Source organism: Sminthopsis crassicaudata, chromosome 1 (assembly GCF_048593235.1).
Source record: "Sminthopsis crassicaudata isolate SCR6 chromosome 1, ASM4859323v1, whole genome shotgun sequence".
NCBI classification, from domain to species: domain Eukaryota; kingdom Metazoa; phylum Chordata; class Mammalia; order Dasyuromorphia; family Dasyuridae; genus Sminthopsis; species Sminthopsis crassicaudata.
The window spans coordinates 524,169,868-524,185,216 of NC_133617.1; the positions used below are offsets into that span (position 1 = coordinate 524,169,868).

General features: G+C 37.1%; 1 protein-coding gene across 1 annotated transcript in view; it reads right to left on the reverse strand.

Annotated features, from left to right (window-relative positions):
- The window catches only part of GRAP (GRB2 related adaptor protein), a 70,250-nt gene extending 55,201 nt beyond the window's left edge, over positions 1-15,049 (reverse strand). The window contains exon 1 of the mRNA XM_074281711.1: positions 14,660-15,049. Coding sequence (XP_074137812.1) covers positions 14,660-14,737 — 78 coding nt within the window. The 5' untranslated portion in view covers positions 14,738-15,049. The remainder of the gene's footprint in view (positions 1-14,659) is intronic.
- Positions 15,050-15,349: the final 300 nt, after the last annotated feature.

Here is a 15,349-nt window from a genome sequence, read left to right on the forward strand (position 1 = left end):
TCAAAGGCATCCTTGATGAAGAGAACAGACTATCAATTAAAAACAAAACAAAATAAAACAAGACAAAAAACTAAGTGACTTTCCAAAGAGTTCCAGGGACAGGACAGAAGAGTAAAGTAGAGAAAAAATTGTGCTTATTCCAAAGGATGTCAAGACTTAAAAAAAAAATGATCAGTTGGGGTAGGAGATAGATGGGTAACAGCTTGGTGAGTCTGATACGACAGAAATGCCAGTAAAAAGGGAAATAGGTTGAACAAAATCTAGAACTCTTAGAAGGGGAAAAAAGAAAAAGGATGATTGAGGATGATTGAATAGCAGATTAGTACCAAGAGTAAAGGGTATGATCAATAGAGACTATATGGTAAAATTTGAAGTCAGAATATTTGGTTTCCTCTCTCCTTCCTGTGCTTTATCAAGTCACTACTTTTCTCTGAAAGGAAATAAGCATTAAGTACTTGCTATGTTTTGAGCACTGAGCTAAGCACTGGGGATACAAATATAGGCAAAAATAAATTTGCCTTAAAAGAGCTTACTTTCTAATAGGAAACATAACATACAGAAGGGATCTAAAAGATGAAGGGAGGAAAGTAATTGGCTTTGAGGCACAGAAAGTCTTAAAGTCTAGAAAGTTATAACAAAACCAGGAAGAAAATGAAGTCAGGCGGACCCAAGTCCTTCCACAAAATGGAGGCTCTAGAAGGAATTCACCAGTGAAATAAGGAGAGTAAATCTCATGGAAGAATATTCCAGGGTGAGCAAGTCACAAGGATAGTAGATTGTAGTAGTTGGCAAGGAGGCCCTGGTGCTAAAGGAAGTTCTAGAATAAGCCTCTGTGTTTCAATGTCCTCATTTATAAAAATAAGACGATCAATCTATCAAGCATTCTCAGTCTGAATTATGAGAACTTAAAAAAATTGTTGATAATTGTATTTTGACACAATTCATAATCATTATATCATTTAAAAACATTCTGAGGAGTCCATAGGTTTCACCACATTGCCAATGGCATCTATGACACAGAAAAGTGAGGAACTCTTGAAAATTATCTTTAAGATCATTTGTGTCCTTAAATCGATGATTCTAGAGTCCTATAATTTAATGATTTCAATTTTTGGTCTGTCATGGACTTGTGTTACTCAAGGCATGTATTCTTTTCTCTCTCCACCACAATTTCTCCATTTTGCAAAATTAGAAGATTGAACTAGATTGTTTCTAAGACCCATCCCATTTCTGGCCTTCGATGATTCTTTATTATATTCTTCCTCCCACTCACTACCTCCAATAACTCTTTTCTGTTCCCATCCCATAATATTCTAGAGTGCCTCCCCACCAGTGGTTAGGAGCTAGGAGAGTCCCATTCCCACTATTGCACCTTTCTACTTTTAAGAACTCCGAACAAACTTTTCCAAAGCCACCTTGTTATCCATGGTGGTTGACGCCAAATGAGCCATTGAACCTTCTCAGAAGTCAGTTTGTTCCTATATAAACTATAAAATGAGGGATTTGGATTAGAAGATCTTTCTAACTATAAATCTTTGTTCTAGTTAGATTAGGTTCTACAGTAAGGTTACAACAATGTTATTTAATTGTAATCTAACTACTCACCTTTATATAACTTTACTTAAACTTGGTATAGTTTACCACACATTTTTCACAATACTATTAGGAGATAAGTAGGATAAGCATTATTATCCCTTATTATAGATGAGGATACTGAGTCTCAGAGAAGTTACAATATATTAGTTATAACTAATAAAATATCTTCATACTCCAAGTCCAGTGCTAACAATAATAACTGATATGCACACATATAATATATATATGTGTTTAATTTACAAAGTTTTTTTACATACATGGAATCATTTTACCCAAACAACAACCCTGAGAAATAGAGCTGCTATCTTCATTTTACAGATGAAGAAACTGAGGGCCAGAGAATGAAGTGACTTATTCAACTTCACACAACTAGTAATGTTGGAGGTAGGATTTGAATCCAGACTTCTCCTGATTCCAAAGTCTTGGGCTCTTTTCATCCTCAACACTTTTCCTCTCAGGAATAAACATTACATCAAAGGAGCTATGATTTCTTTGGTGTGAAAACTACTCAACACATCTATCATTACATCCCCATCTATAATTTAGAAATCAAGGTTTAGAGCATTGCCTGAAGCTCATAGACATTAAACCATTTGTCCAGAGTCACAACATTCATGTCAAGAGCAGTATTTGAGTCCAGGTATTATTAATTCTATATCTAGCATGCATAGGTAAACCCTTTAAAGGTTAAAATAGGCTTCTGTGAGCTGGCCTGGGACCCCAACCACACTGATTCTTGGAGGAAATGCACAATTGTAAATTTTGAATACAAACTTGTAGAGCATTAACTGAGTTGCTTTGTATTTATAAAATACTTTTGTCCATGCTGTAACTTCTTTATTTTATCCCACCTCCCACAGAATAGTTCCTCAAGAAGTAATCAACTTCCTAGTTCCCAAATCTGGACATTGTAACTGGATATTTATTTTGGGTGGATTTGTTCAAGGTGTCCTTTTTAGAAGAAAAAGCAGTGTATTAATAGAAAGAGTATTTGCTTGGAAAGGAGAAAACCACAGTTTCAGTTCTGACTATCACAAACTTGTATGACTCAGGGCGTGTCTTTTTGCCTCTCTTCTCCATACTTTCTTTATTTTGCAAAATGAAGAAATTGGACTAGATTATTTTTAAGATTTCTTCTAGTTCTATTCCCAGATGGATCTATATTATAATTTTCCTGTCTCAAACAAATTCTAGGAATTAATGCTCCCAGAGAAAGTTGGGTATTGATCATTATAATTTCTAGCCATTAGGACTAGAATTTAGGCCTCCTCAACTAAACTTTTCCTTTTGAAAACCTAATTTCCCAATGCAAAGAATAAGTGTCCCAGCAAGTGTCCAAGTAAACAGATTGTAATGCTGACCACACGCTACAAAAGCAGAGATAAAATGGCCCTTGGTGACACTGTCAGGAAGGCAGAAAACTCCAGGCAACACGACCCACCCCTCGAAGAACTACTGGCTGTACCATCTGATAAAAGAGCTCTCACCACCGCTTGACACCTGCCATCTTTAATGCCCACTCCATCTTTTGCCACAGATTCCATCCACCTGCCTCTTGATTTTTGTGCCATGGGATTCTTGTCATTCTGGTTGCCTTATGTATATGCCCTCAGAACCCATTTTCTATGCCGTTAAAATATAAACTCCTTGAGGACAGAGACTACTTTGTTTTTGTCTTTGCACACTTAAAACAGTGCCTAACACATAGTAATTTATTAATAAATGATTGTTGATCAGTTGATTAACTGGATAGTCCTCAGGCAAAATCATTGATCCATCTGGCTACTGATTGTTTTGAACTCTGAGAGGAAATTAGATTTACTTGAAGCAGAGTTGCAGAAAGTCAATCAGGCTCACTCTCTTTCAGACACTGAAATCCAATAGCAATATAAAAGTTAAGACAACTGGCAGTGTCTCTGCATGAAGTGGATAGCCAACATCTCCAATACTAACCAAGCTCCACAGCCCTTGATCCCTCACTGCTCCTTCCCTTCTGCCTTAGCGGAGGTTCATTGGAAAAAAATATATATTCACATCCACCTATTCCACTCAGTAAGTCTTCACATACTTGGAGTCAATACCTCCCTATCTTATCAAGGGAGTCATACATGAGAGCTGGGCAGCAAGAGGACATCAAAGTAGGATAAACAGTCCTGAAAAGGACTCTGTAGCCCTCATACCAGAGCTACAAGTCCCCCCTGAATAACTCATACATGCCGACTGACTGTACCTTTATGTGATGATATAGTCATAGAATGTAAACTTGAGGATAGAATGTAAGGGCAATGTGTGAGCCCAGCCCTGTGCTAGGCACTTTACATTCTATTCTATTCCTACCTCCACATCTTTGCATAGACCTGAAATTCTCTCTCTTCGCCTTCTCCCCTTTTAGATACTAATTTTGTCAAGGTTTAGTTAAATTCCATTATAATCCATTGTTGCACTTCTTCCAATTATTTCCTATTTATTTTCTATATATTTTGTATTGATTTATCTGTGTATTGTTTCTTCTCTAGTAGAATGTAACAATGATACAGGGAAAGGCTGTTTTTCATCCTCTGTTTATAATACCTAGCATATAGCAGATGCTTAATAAAAGCTTGCTAAAGTGAAGACTTCCCTTTATAATATCTCCAAATGGTTACCCAGCCTTCATTAAAGACCCACAATGGTGTAGAACTTATCTCATGAGGCAGCCTTTTCTGCTCTGATTTGTTCAGAAAATTGTCCTTACAGTGAATTAAAACCTACTTCTGCTGAGTCTGTCCATTGTTCCTGTTCTGCCCTATAGGGCCAAGCAGAAAAGGTCTTGAAGATAATTCTTGGGTCATTAAAGATATATACTGGCAAATGTAACAACTAAACTGAGGAAACAGGATGGCAAGGATAGGGGAGGCAGATAGCTGCACACTTTTAAGTTTGATTTTTATTAACTACTAATTATTTGTACTTTAAGTCTAGAAATCAATAAAACAATAAATAAAGATCCTAATTCATACTGGTTGCTATTCCAAGGTACAAATGCTCACACTGAAAACTTAATGATCTTTGGCTCTAATACTTTCCTTCTATCCTACAGAATCTTCTCCTTTCCTAATATGATATTGGTTTCCAACAGAGTCACTAATTCAAGATACATATTAAATTCTCATCCTTCTGTAAGCTGGACCATAAAACTAGTCATGATGTTAATCATAGATCAAAGTCTATTGTAAATGTATCTTGATGCATACCGTGGAATCTGGCTAAGAGAGGAAGGAGGATCACCGGCGCTTCTGGAAAAGCAACTAAAAACCAAGAATTGGGGCAAGAGCACCATTTTCCTCCCACATGTCATCACTGAGGATTGTAAATTCCCAAATAGCCTTGATGAGTTTCTCATCAAGCCCATGAGTGTAAAATTTATCAACTTCTTCCTTCCTTTCCTTTCCTTTTCTTTCTTTCTTTCTTTCTTTTTTTTTCCTTTGGCTTTATCTCCAGTAGGGTTTTTTGGTCTGTTTTTTTTTTGTTTCTTGTTTTTTGTTTTTTGTTTTTCAGTACCACTTGTGATTGGCATAACTTTAGGAAGAGGAACTTGACCTGAGTTTTCACTGCTATAGGGAATTCCCTGGTAAAGAAACTTCCTTTACTAATGTAAATCAGTAACTTTTCTGAGTTTCTAAGAGTTTCAAGCAGTGATGCCAAACTTTTTATAGAAACAAATTCTTGTGGACAGCAAACTGACTTAGAAAACCACAAATTAGCTTTATCTATATAATAGTGTATTGTTGTTTATTTTGTTAAACATTTACCAATTACATTTTAATCTGGGTCCAGTTCTCTTTCCATTCTGCCAGGTTGTCTCTCATAAATATTGTCAGATTCAAATGGATCTTTTTTGGGGGGTCTAGAGCTCCAGTTATAATGTGATAAGCAAAGAACTGGGTCCCCACCACGCAGGTTGAGGGCAGACCTCCTTGTCCCTTGATGATGATCTTGTCTGTACCATGATACCTGTCCAGCCCCTCTTCTGAATCCCAGAACTTGGGGCTTTTTCTGTGACTATAGTCTCAGGAATGCAGTCTCTACTCCTTTTATCATTCATATCTCTTTCCTCCCAGTCAATTTTGCTTTTCCTATGAAAGTCACATACTGTCAAGTCATTCTTCTTGAAAGCAAAAGGAATTCCTTTGTCAGCAATTCCAATTAAACAGAATAGTCACAGAATCCAACTGATTCATGTGAGGAAACAAGACTTATTGAATTTCCTCTGAAAAGGATCTCTATCCAGCCACCAGAATGTTATCCATTTTCAGACAATTGAAAATTCAACTTAGATATCACAACTCATTGGATGTCAGTTTCTTCCTGCCTGATCTTCTTAGGAATTTAGATTCTCTTTCTGTTCTAATTTGCTTCTTCCCTGGTCCAGACTGAGGTTTTTTTTCACATTATTTTCTCTCTCTGCTAGTTCTAAGAATCTCAGACTCCTTCCTATTCCCTTGGCTACTTGAACAGCAAGGCTTTTCAGGTCTCTCCCTCTTACTGAATTAACCTCTTATTCTAATCATCCTCTGATTCCTATTTGAGTATCTATGTTTTCTTTGGATCCATTGTTTGTTTGAACCTAATTCAAAAGAGAGGCATCAGGTGATAGAGAACTGGCCTTGGATCAAGCAGTCCTGAGTTTAAATCTCAGGAATTTCCTAGATGAATGAAATCACTAGTCCAAGGAAGGAAATAAACATTTATTAATGATCTATTCTATTCCAGGCATTGTGCTAAGCACTTTACAAATATTATTTCATATGATCCTCACAACAACCTATTATTATCCCCATAATCAGGAAACTGAGGCAAAGTTAGGTGATTTTCCCAGAGTCACAGAGTTAATAAGTATCAGAAGCCAAATTTGAACTCGAGCCAGCCTAAATCTAAACCTAATGCCCCATTCACTTCTGCACCTTAGGAAAATAATTTTGGTAGCAAAATGGAGAGTGAACTGGATTGAGAAAAGACTTCAGGCAAGGAAACCCACCAGCAGACTATTGCAATAGTTCAAGTATGACGTAATGAGAGCCACAGTGATGGCAGTAACAAAAGAAAGAATGCTTAGATTTGAAAGATGTTGCAGAGATAAAACAGATTAGGGGAGGTGGGGTTGGAGGGTTTCAAGAGTTTTGTCTAAAGTACCTCCACAGCATATCTTAAATCTCTCCATTCTCTCTTTTCTCATGGCCACCACCCTAGTTTAGGCCCTCCTAATTTCTTTCCCATACTATTGCAATAGCTTCCTAATTAGACTCCCAGATTCCAGCCTCTCCCTTCTCCAATTCTGCCTCCAGATAGCTACCAAGTGGATATTCTTGAAACACAAGTCTAACCATGTTGCTACCCTGCTCAAAAAGTTCCAGTGGCTCCCTGTTGCCCCTAAAGATGAAGCATAAATGTCTCTGTTTGGCTTTTTAAATCCTCCACAGAGATATGAATTGGTTCCACCATTCCAGAAAGCAATTTGGAGTCATGCTAAGAAAGTGAGTAAAAAAGATCTCTGTGAGGTATTTATACTCAAAGAGGTCAGTGTCAAAAAGAAAATTGTCATCTCCACCAAAATAATTATTAGCAGCACTTTTTGTAATGGGAACAAAGAACTGGGAACAAAACAGGTGCCCGTCAATTTGGGAATGACTAACCATATTACAACTCATGAATGTAATGAAATACTACTATTACTGTAAAGAAATTATGATTATGATGAATATAAAGAAGCTGGGGAAGCTTGAATTGATTGCAAAGTGAACTAAGCAAATCCAGGGAAATTATATATACAAAGTCTACAGCAAAGAGAGCAGAAAGAACAAGGACAACATAAACAATTGAAATAAAGTGAAACAAGCACCATATTAGAAAACACTTCCCTCCCATCTTTGAAGAGGTAGGAGATTATGGACGTACTGTAAAAAATCTCAGATTCTGTTGGTGGGTTAGTTTTGCTAAATTGATTCTTCCCCTCTTTTTGTCATATCCTTCTCCAGCTTATTTTGCAAATGAGAAACTATGCCCAGGGTCACACAGCTAGGAAATGTCTGAGGGTAGATTTGAGCTCAGGAAAATGAGTTCTGGCTTGGCATTCTGTTTACTGTGCCACATAGACACAATGTGTTCACCTAAGTGCCCCTTTCCACTGTTTTTAAAAATTCTTTGTTATGAAAGATGGTTCTAGGTAAGGGAGGAAAAGAATTTGAAATTCAAAAAAGAATTTACATGAATGTTAAAATTTGTCTTTAAATGTAATTGGAAAAAAATGAAATACTATTAAAAATAAAAATAATTTAAAATTTTAAAAGGTGGTTCTCTGGGAGGAATAGAAAGGGTAAATATTTAAAAATATAAGTGAATAAAAACAAAAGATAGCAATAATTTCTTAAAATCTTCCAATATGTTTTTATAGACATTGTTCCCATTTCTCTCTTTCAGTCTTTCTACAGCCTACTTTTTACTCATGGAAGATATTTCCATCTCTTGCCACGTACCTTTGCTCATTCCTTATACTTATAATGTATTCTCACATCAACTCTGCCTCTCAGAATTTCTAGTTTTATTTAAGATTTGGCTGAAGTACTACAAGACTTTTAAAAAATCTCTCCCAGATGCTAGCTTTTCCCTGTAACCTGAAAATGTATACTGCCCCAGTTGGTTGGTCATTGTTCTTGGTTCTTAAAAAAGGCCAAAAACTACATCATTATGTTAAGGACAAGATCAAGAGTGTCTAACTATGGCTGAACGATCAATACAATGTTGGGAGACTCTTCCACAGGATGAACACAAATAGTCTGTATGCCTTTAATCCAACAATGTTACTACTAGGTCTGTATCCCAAAGAGATAATAAAAAAGGGGGAAAGACCTATATGTGCAAAAATGTTTGTAGCAGCTCTTTTTGTAGAGGCAAAGAACTAGAAACTGAAGAATGCTCATCTACTGGAGAATGGCTAAATCAGTTATGGTATATGGATATGACAGAATATTATTGTTCTATAAGAAATGATGAGAGCAATTTCTTGATTTCAGAAAAGCCTAGAAAGACTTGCATGAACTGATGCTAAGTGAAGGGAGCAGAACCAAGAAAACATTGTACACAGTAGCAACAAGGTTATGTGATGATCAGTTGTGGTGGACTTTGCTCTTCTCAATAATACAGTGATTCAAGGCAATTCAAAGCAATTGAATAGACCTGGGATGGAAAATGCCATTTGTATCCAGAGAGAGAACTATGGAGATTGAATATGGACTGAAGCATAATATTTTCACCTTTTGTTTGTTTTTTTCTCATGGTTTTTTCCCTTTTGATCTGATTTTTCTAGCACAACATGACAAATGTAGAAATACTTTTAAAAGAAGTACACATATTTAACCTATATCAAATTACTTGTTGTCTTGGAGAGGAGATAGGTGGGGGAGGAGAAAATTTTGGAACACAAAGTCTTACAAAAATGAATGTTGAAAACTATATTTATAAGTATTTAGAAAAATCAAATAGCATTGAAAATTTTTTAAATAGGGGCAGCTAGGTGGTGCAGTGGATAGAGCACCAGCCCTGAATTTAGGAGGACTTGAGTTCAAATCTGGTCTCAGACACTGATACTTCCTAGCTGTGTGACCCTGGGCAAGTCACTTACCCCCAGCCTCAGGGAAAAAATTTTTTAAATAAATAAATATTCATCCATTAAAAAAAATAATAATAATCTTAATGAATATTTGGAGCTCAGCACCTCTAAATTTGCTCAGCTCACATTTCTTTTCAAACCTGTAACCCCAAATATATATTATACCCTACCTCCCAGGTCAATAAGAGTAATAAGAGTTCCCTAAGGGAAGGAACTGTTTTTCTTTTTGACTTTGTATTTTTAGAGCCTGGCACATAATAGTTTTCCATCAAATTTATATAATAAATCAAAGTTTGCATTATCTCACTTGAGCTTCATAACAAACTTTTTAGGTATTATTATTCCCCTTTTACAGATAGAGAGAAAAAGCTGAGATTCAGAAAATTTAAGTGATTTGTCCATGGTCACACAGCTAATAAGCTTAGAGAAAAGGTTCATACTCAGGTCTTTTTATCTGCACTCTAACCCTAATTAGAAACCAAGACTAGACCACAGCTGAGGAATAAACTGAGGTATTGAAATCCCTGCTCATGAGCAGCATAAAGCCAATATGTCACTGAGAGGAAAGGACTCAACTCTTTGAAGTCAGCTAGGGACTTGTTTATTCACAGATGGATTTTCCATTGTTCTGCTGACAAGTTAGGCAAACAGGAACTGAAAAGAACTAGGGGGTGGAGAGACGTAGTCACTGTAAAGTATGTCGGAGTATTAATTAGTTTTTGAGCACTTGGTTAAAAATCATATGAGATTCAAGGCAATCTCAATACTTTGGGAAAAAGTCAAAAATTATGAGAAAATATATGTGTTTATGGGGATATAGCAGCATGTTTTACACTGAGTGTGTTAGATCATGTGCTCCACGTTGAAGAGGGGAGGATAAGGATGTTTGTACCTGTGTGATATACTGTTTATATGTCTCTATAGGTATTAATATGCTGCATGTATACCAGTCTGTGCATGTGTCTCTGTCTGATCCGCTGAAGGAACTGGGAATATTTAGCCTAGAAAAAGACAAAAATAAGGGAGCTCGTGATTGTCCGAATCTTGATGACCCTGTGAACCACACTGTCTATGGGGTTTTCTCACAAAGATACTGAAGTGGTTTGCCATTTCCTTCTCCAGTGGATTAAGGTAAACAGACGTTATGTGACTTGCCTAGAATCACACAGCTACTGTCTAAGGCCACGTTTGAACTCAGGTCTTCTTGACTCCAGGCTCAACGTTCCATTCACTGAACCATGTGGCTGCCTCTGAATTCACAGCTGCCTTCAGATATTTGAAATGTTGTGATAAAGAGACTTGATTCCAGATAATAAAGGCAGTGTTATTGGGTGGAAATTGCAAAGAAACAAATTTAGATTTGATGTAAGGAAATGCTTTCTAAAAATTAAAATCATCCCAGAATGGAACAAGCTGCCTTGGGTAGTAGGATGCTCTCCCTCTTGAGAGATCTTCAGACAGAGGGTCAATACCCAATTGTCAAATTGTCAGGAAGATTCATTTGCTGTGTGGGTTGGACAAAAAGGCTACTGAGAAGCCATCCAGCTGGAAAATTCTTATTCTGCATACTTGTGAGAGTATGCTTCTCTATTTTTCTGAGTGTGTGTGTTCCTGCACACAGGTGTGGCCAGAAGTGCCACCCACAGAGCTATTGTTTCATGTGGTAAAGTAGGCAAGACTGGAGGGGAATTTCCACCTAACCAGATATGAGAAAGCTCTAAAGTAACTTTTACTCCAATCTGTCAAGTTGGGAAAAGCCATGCAGTATAAATATCCCCAGTTTCCTCTTTTGTCTAGCTTGCTGGTGGGTTTATATTCATGACAGATCTCAATTGGGAAAAACTGGCTTCTATTTTCCCAAAAGAGATTTTCTAGGTATTGTATTCAGGCCTAATAGAAGTCATTCTAAAATCAGAGAATCTCAGAGCCAAAAGGACTTTAGGGATCATCACTTCTAACCCCTACCTGAGTAGTTCAACTTTCTCTTCAGCCTGGAATATCTGACAGGAAGCATGGGCAGAAGGTAAAAAGATGAAGCCAGAGTTGGAGGCAAAGCAGAGAATTGTAGTGGAAAGAGTATGGAATTTAGAGAGTTAGGAACTGGGTTCTGATACTGATTCTGCTTCTTACTACCTTTGTGACCTTGACTTTTCTGGACCTCAGTTTCCTCATGTATAAAAAAGAAGGGGTTGGAATAAACAACTTCTGAGATCTTTCCTAGCTCAATTTATGATCCTATATGAGCCAAGCAACGCAGAATTTTGAAGTAAAAAAGATTTTTTCAGCCTTTCTTTCTTAGCCAAAGTCCTCTGTCCCACTTGATCAAACTGCTCTTGGGAAACATCCTTGACTACAACTACTAGCTCTTGGCTCAATGTGATTATAAGTCACTGGGCTTCATCTTTCAGGGAAAATTAGCTTCCTCTCTCATTAAGGAATGAAAATCTCTGCTCCTTATTAAAATTAAGGCTAGAATTGAATTTTTTTGGTCCAAAGCCAGTTACAAGATTCATGAAAGCCAAGACAAAAGAAAGTACTAGGGTGGATTTCAAGCACTGACATCAGTGCCAGATATGTGCAATAGTAAGAGCATTTATATAGCACTTTAAGGCTTGCAAAGCACTGAACAAAACATCTTTTTTGATCTTTACAACAACCCTGAGAGATTGTTATTACTCCCATTTTACGGATGAGGAAACTGACTTAGCCAGAGTCACAAAGCTAAAAAAGTATCTAAGGCATGATTTGAATTCAGATCTTACTTTTATAAACAGGTAGAAGATGCAATAACTAGAGCCCTGAGTCTAGAATCAGGAAAACCTAATTCAAATCTGACATCAGGCATTTACTATTTGAAAAATATTTAATATAGGGCTATGGAACATAGTAGGCACATAATGAATACTTATTTCCTTTCTTCCTTTCTTCCTAACTTTAGGTCTAGAGCTCCGTCACTGTCACATGTGTCACATGTCCCATATAAAGTAACAAAAGAAATCAACCTGATCATTACCCATAAAATTTAGCTCCAGCAACTAAATTTATTCTGTCTATGTCTATGTCATAAAAATAAATAGCTTCCCTTTTCTGAAATTGATCTTTAGTGAATTAAGATCAGAGAGGCAATATAGAGTAGTGAATAAAGTGCTGGACCTAAAGTCTAAAATATTTATGTTCCATGTACAAAAACGTTTGTGGCATCCCTTTTCTTAGTGGCCAGAAACTGGAAACTGAGTGGATGGCCATCAGTTGGAGAATGGCTGAATAAATTGTGGTATATGAATGTCATGAAATATTATTGTTCTATAAGAATCAATCAACATGATGATTTTAAAGAGACCTGGAGAGACTTACATGAACTGATGCTAAGTGAAATGAGCAGAAGTAGGAGATATTTGTACATGGCAACAACAACATTATACAATGATCAATTCTGATGGATGTGGCTCTTTCCAACAATGAGATGATTGAGGCCATTTTCAATGATCTTGTGATGAAGAGGGCCATCTATACCCAGAGAGAGGACTGTAGGAACTGAGTATGAATCATAACATAACATTCTCACTTTTTGTTGTTGTTCGTTTGTATTTTGTTTTCTTAGTCATTTTCTTTCCTTTTTGATCTGACCTTTCTTGTGCAGCAAGATAATTGTATAAATATATTTACATATATTGGATTTAACATATATTTAACATGTATAACATATATTGGATTACTTGCCATCTAGAGAAGGGGGTAGGAAGAAGGATGGGAAAATTTGGAACACAAGGGAATGCAAGTATCAATGTTGAAAAATTATCTGTGCATATGTTTTGAAAATAAAAAGCTTTAATAAAAAATAAGAAAACATTCATGAAATTAAAAAAAAAGATTTGTGTTCAAATCCCTATTCTTTTACTACGTGACTATATGCAAGTATATGAGCCTCAGTTTCCTTATCAGTAAAATAGGAATAATAACAGGGTTGTTAAGAGGCTATAAGGAGAATTTTGTTTACTAACAGATTGAATGGTGGTCCAGTATGAGAAATAGATCAACCCTAAGAAAATTCACAATTCAGCCTGCTCAGTAAATACTCGGCCTCCTAAAGAATATAGTGAATGAGAAGAAGGCATGTGAATCTGTACATGGTCCCAAACAAGCCAGAAAAACTTGTTTTTCCTGTAGCCTAAAAAGGAAGCCCAAAGACTTTTTGGAGAACTTTCTAATTCTCTACCTAAATCCTGATGGCTCCCATTTGCTGAAATCTTTTCAAGTGCCATCAAAAAATGGCAGAGAAATCAGCAGTTGTGATAGCAACTGGGCATTGATACAGACTATAGAGTAGTATGCAGCAGTTTAGTTTGGGCAGTTCAGTCAAGATTGATCCAGATGCTCCTGAATCTGAGGGCAGAAACTAATCTTTGAGTCTATCAACCTCTGAAATGTAACTCTATCCTCCACTGCATTCTAAAGCCTAAGGCTAGTGTGTAGGTCCTAGTTTTTAGCAGTGTGCAGAGGTTAGAGCACTGGACTAAAAATCAGAAAGACTCCTCTTTCTGAGTTCAAATCAGATCTCAGATACTTACTAGCTGTGTGACCTTAAGCAAGTCATGTATCACTAGTTACCTTGGTTTCCTCAGCTGTAAAATGAACTGGAGAAGGAAATAGCAAACTACTCTAGTATCTTTGCCAAGAAAACCCTATATGGAATCACAAAGAATAGGACACAACTGAAATGGCTGAGTTCTTAGCATCTATCTTACCAATAGCATGCAAATGAATGAAACATTAAATATTTACTATCTGAAAAATATTGTGATTAGCACTAAGAATACAAATAGAAAAAAAGTTCAAGAAGCTGAAATTCTAACAGAGAAAACATATCCCTCTCTTCAGTCTTAAATTTAGAGAATACCTTAAATCCCAATTCTGTCACTTACTTCTTAGGGGACATTGGGCAAGCTTTCTTGGGCCTCAGTTTCCTCATCTGCAAAATGGACTAGATGGTCTCTAAGATCTCTCATGATATCACACCCTAATCCAGTAGTAGCTCATTTCTACAAATCAGGTTATAGATTCACAGAATTTCAGAAGTGAGAAGAACCTCAGATGCCATCTTGTTCAATCCCATCATGTTATTAATGAAGTTGCAGGAATCTAGGGAATGGAGGTGACTTATAGAGAGTCTCATGACCAGTTAGCAATAGAGTTAGTACCAGAACCCATGCATTCTGAATAAATCAAGGCTTCTTCTACTGCACTATATGGCAAGTCAGTATTCAAAATCCAAATACTCCTAAATTCTCAAAGCCTCATTTCTGTCTTGGCAGCTCTAACCCAGTTTCTAAGCATCTTCCCCGTGGGGATCCAAGAACTCGTAAACCATTAGCATCACAGTCCCTCCTTCTTCCTAGTCCAACAACAATCCCACCTTACCTTCAGTGTGTCACCTTTGTTAAAGGCCAGCTCATCATTTTCAGTGGCCTGGAAGCTGTACAAGGCCACAGACTCCATCCCAGTCAACCAGGTGAACTCTCCACCTCACTTGTTCACTCAAATCTGTAATAGGGTTAAGAAATAGAACTGCCCGTAGGTCCTCTCCACAGCCCTTCTGGGCTCAGACCAGTAGGGATCCTCAAGGGAACTTGTAGGGTTTGGGCTCCGTTAACAGTCCCACTTTCCAAATCCTTTGTATCCTCTCTTCAATCCCAAAGGTTCAGTCTGAAGTGACAACGACACTGGTTTCCTGCTTCCTCCCGTAGAGGAGTTTCATGTGTATGTGCGCACGTGTGTGTACATGTGTTCTTTTGTAGAGGAGATGGAAACTGTCCCTCACCAGGAGAGAAACAGGAAGCCACTCATGTGTTATAAGTGGGGGAAAGGAAGATAATCACCTGGCTGTAAGGCAACTGTGGCTGCTAAAAGCAGTACTCTCAGAGACCTCTGAGTAGAAATAATAGCAGTAGTAGTAGTAGCAGCAGCAGCAAAAGTAATAGTAGTAGTAGTAGTAATAATTCAGATATATATAGCAGCTTATATTTTTTACCTCATTTAGTCCTCACACCCTATGAGATAAAGAAAGTATACATTCATACTTTACAGATAGGGAAACTGAATCCCAGAGAG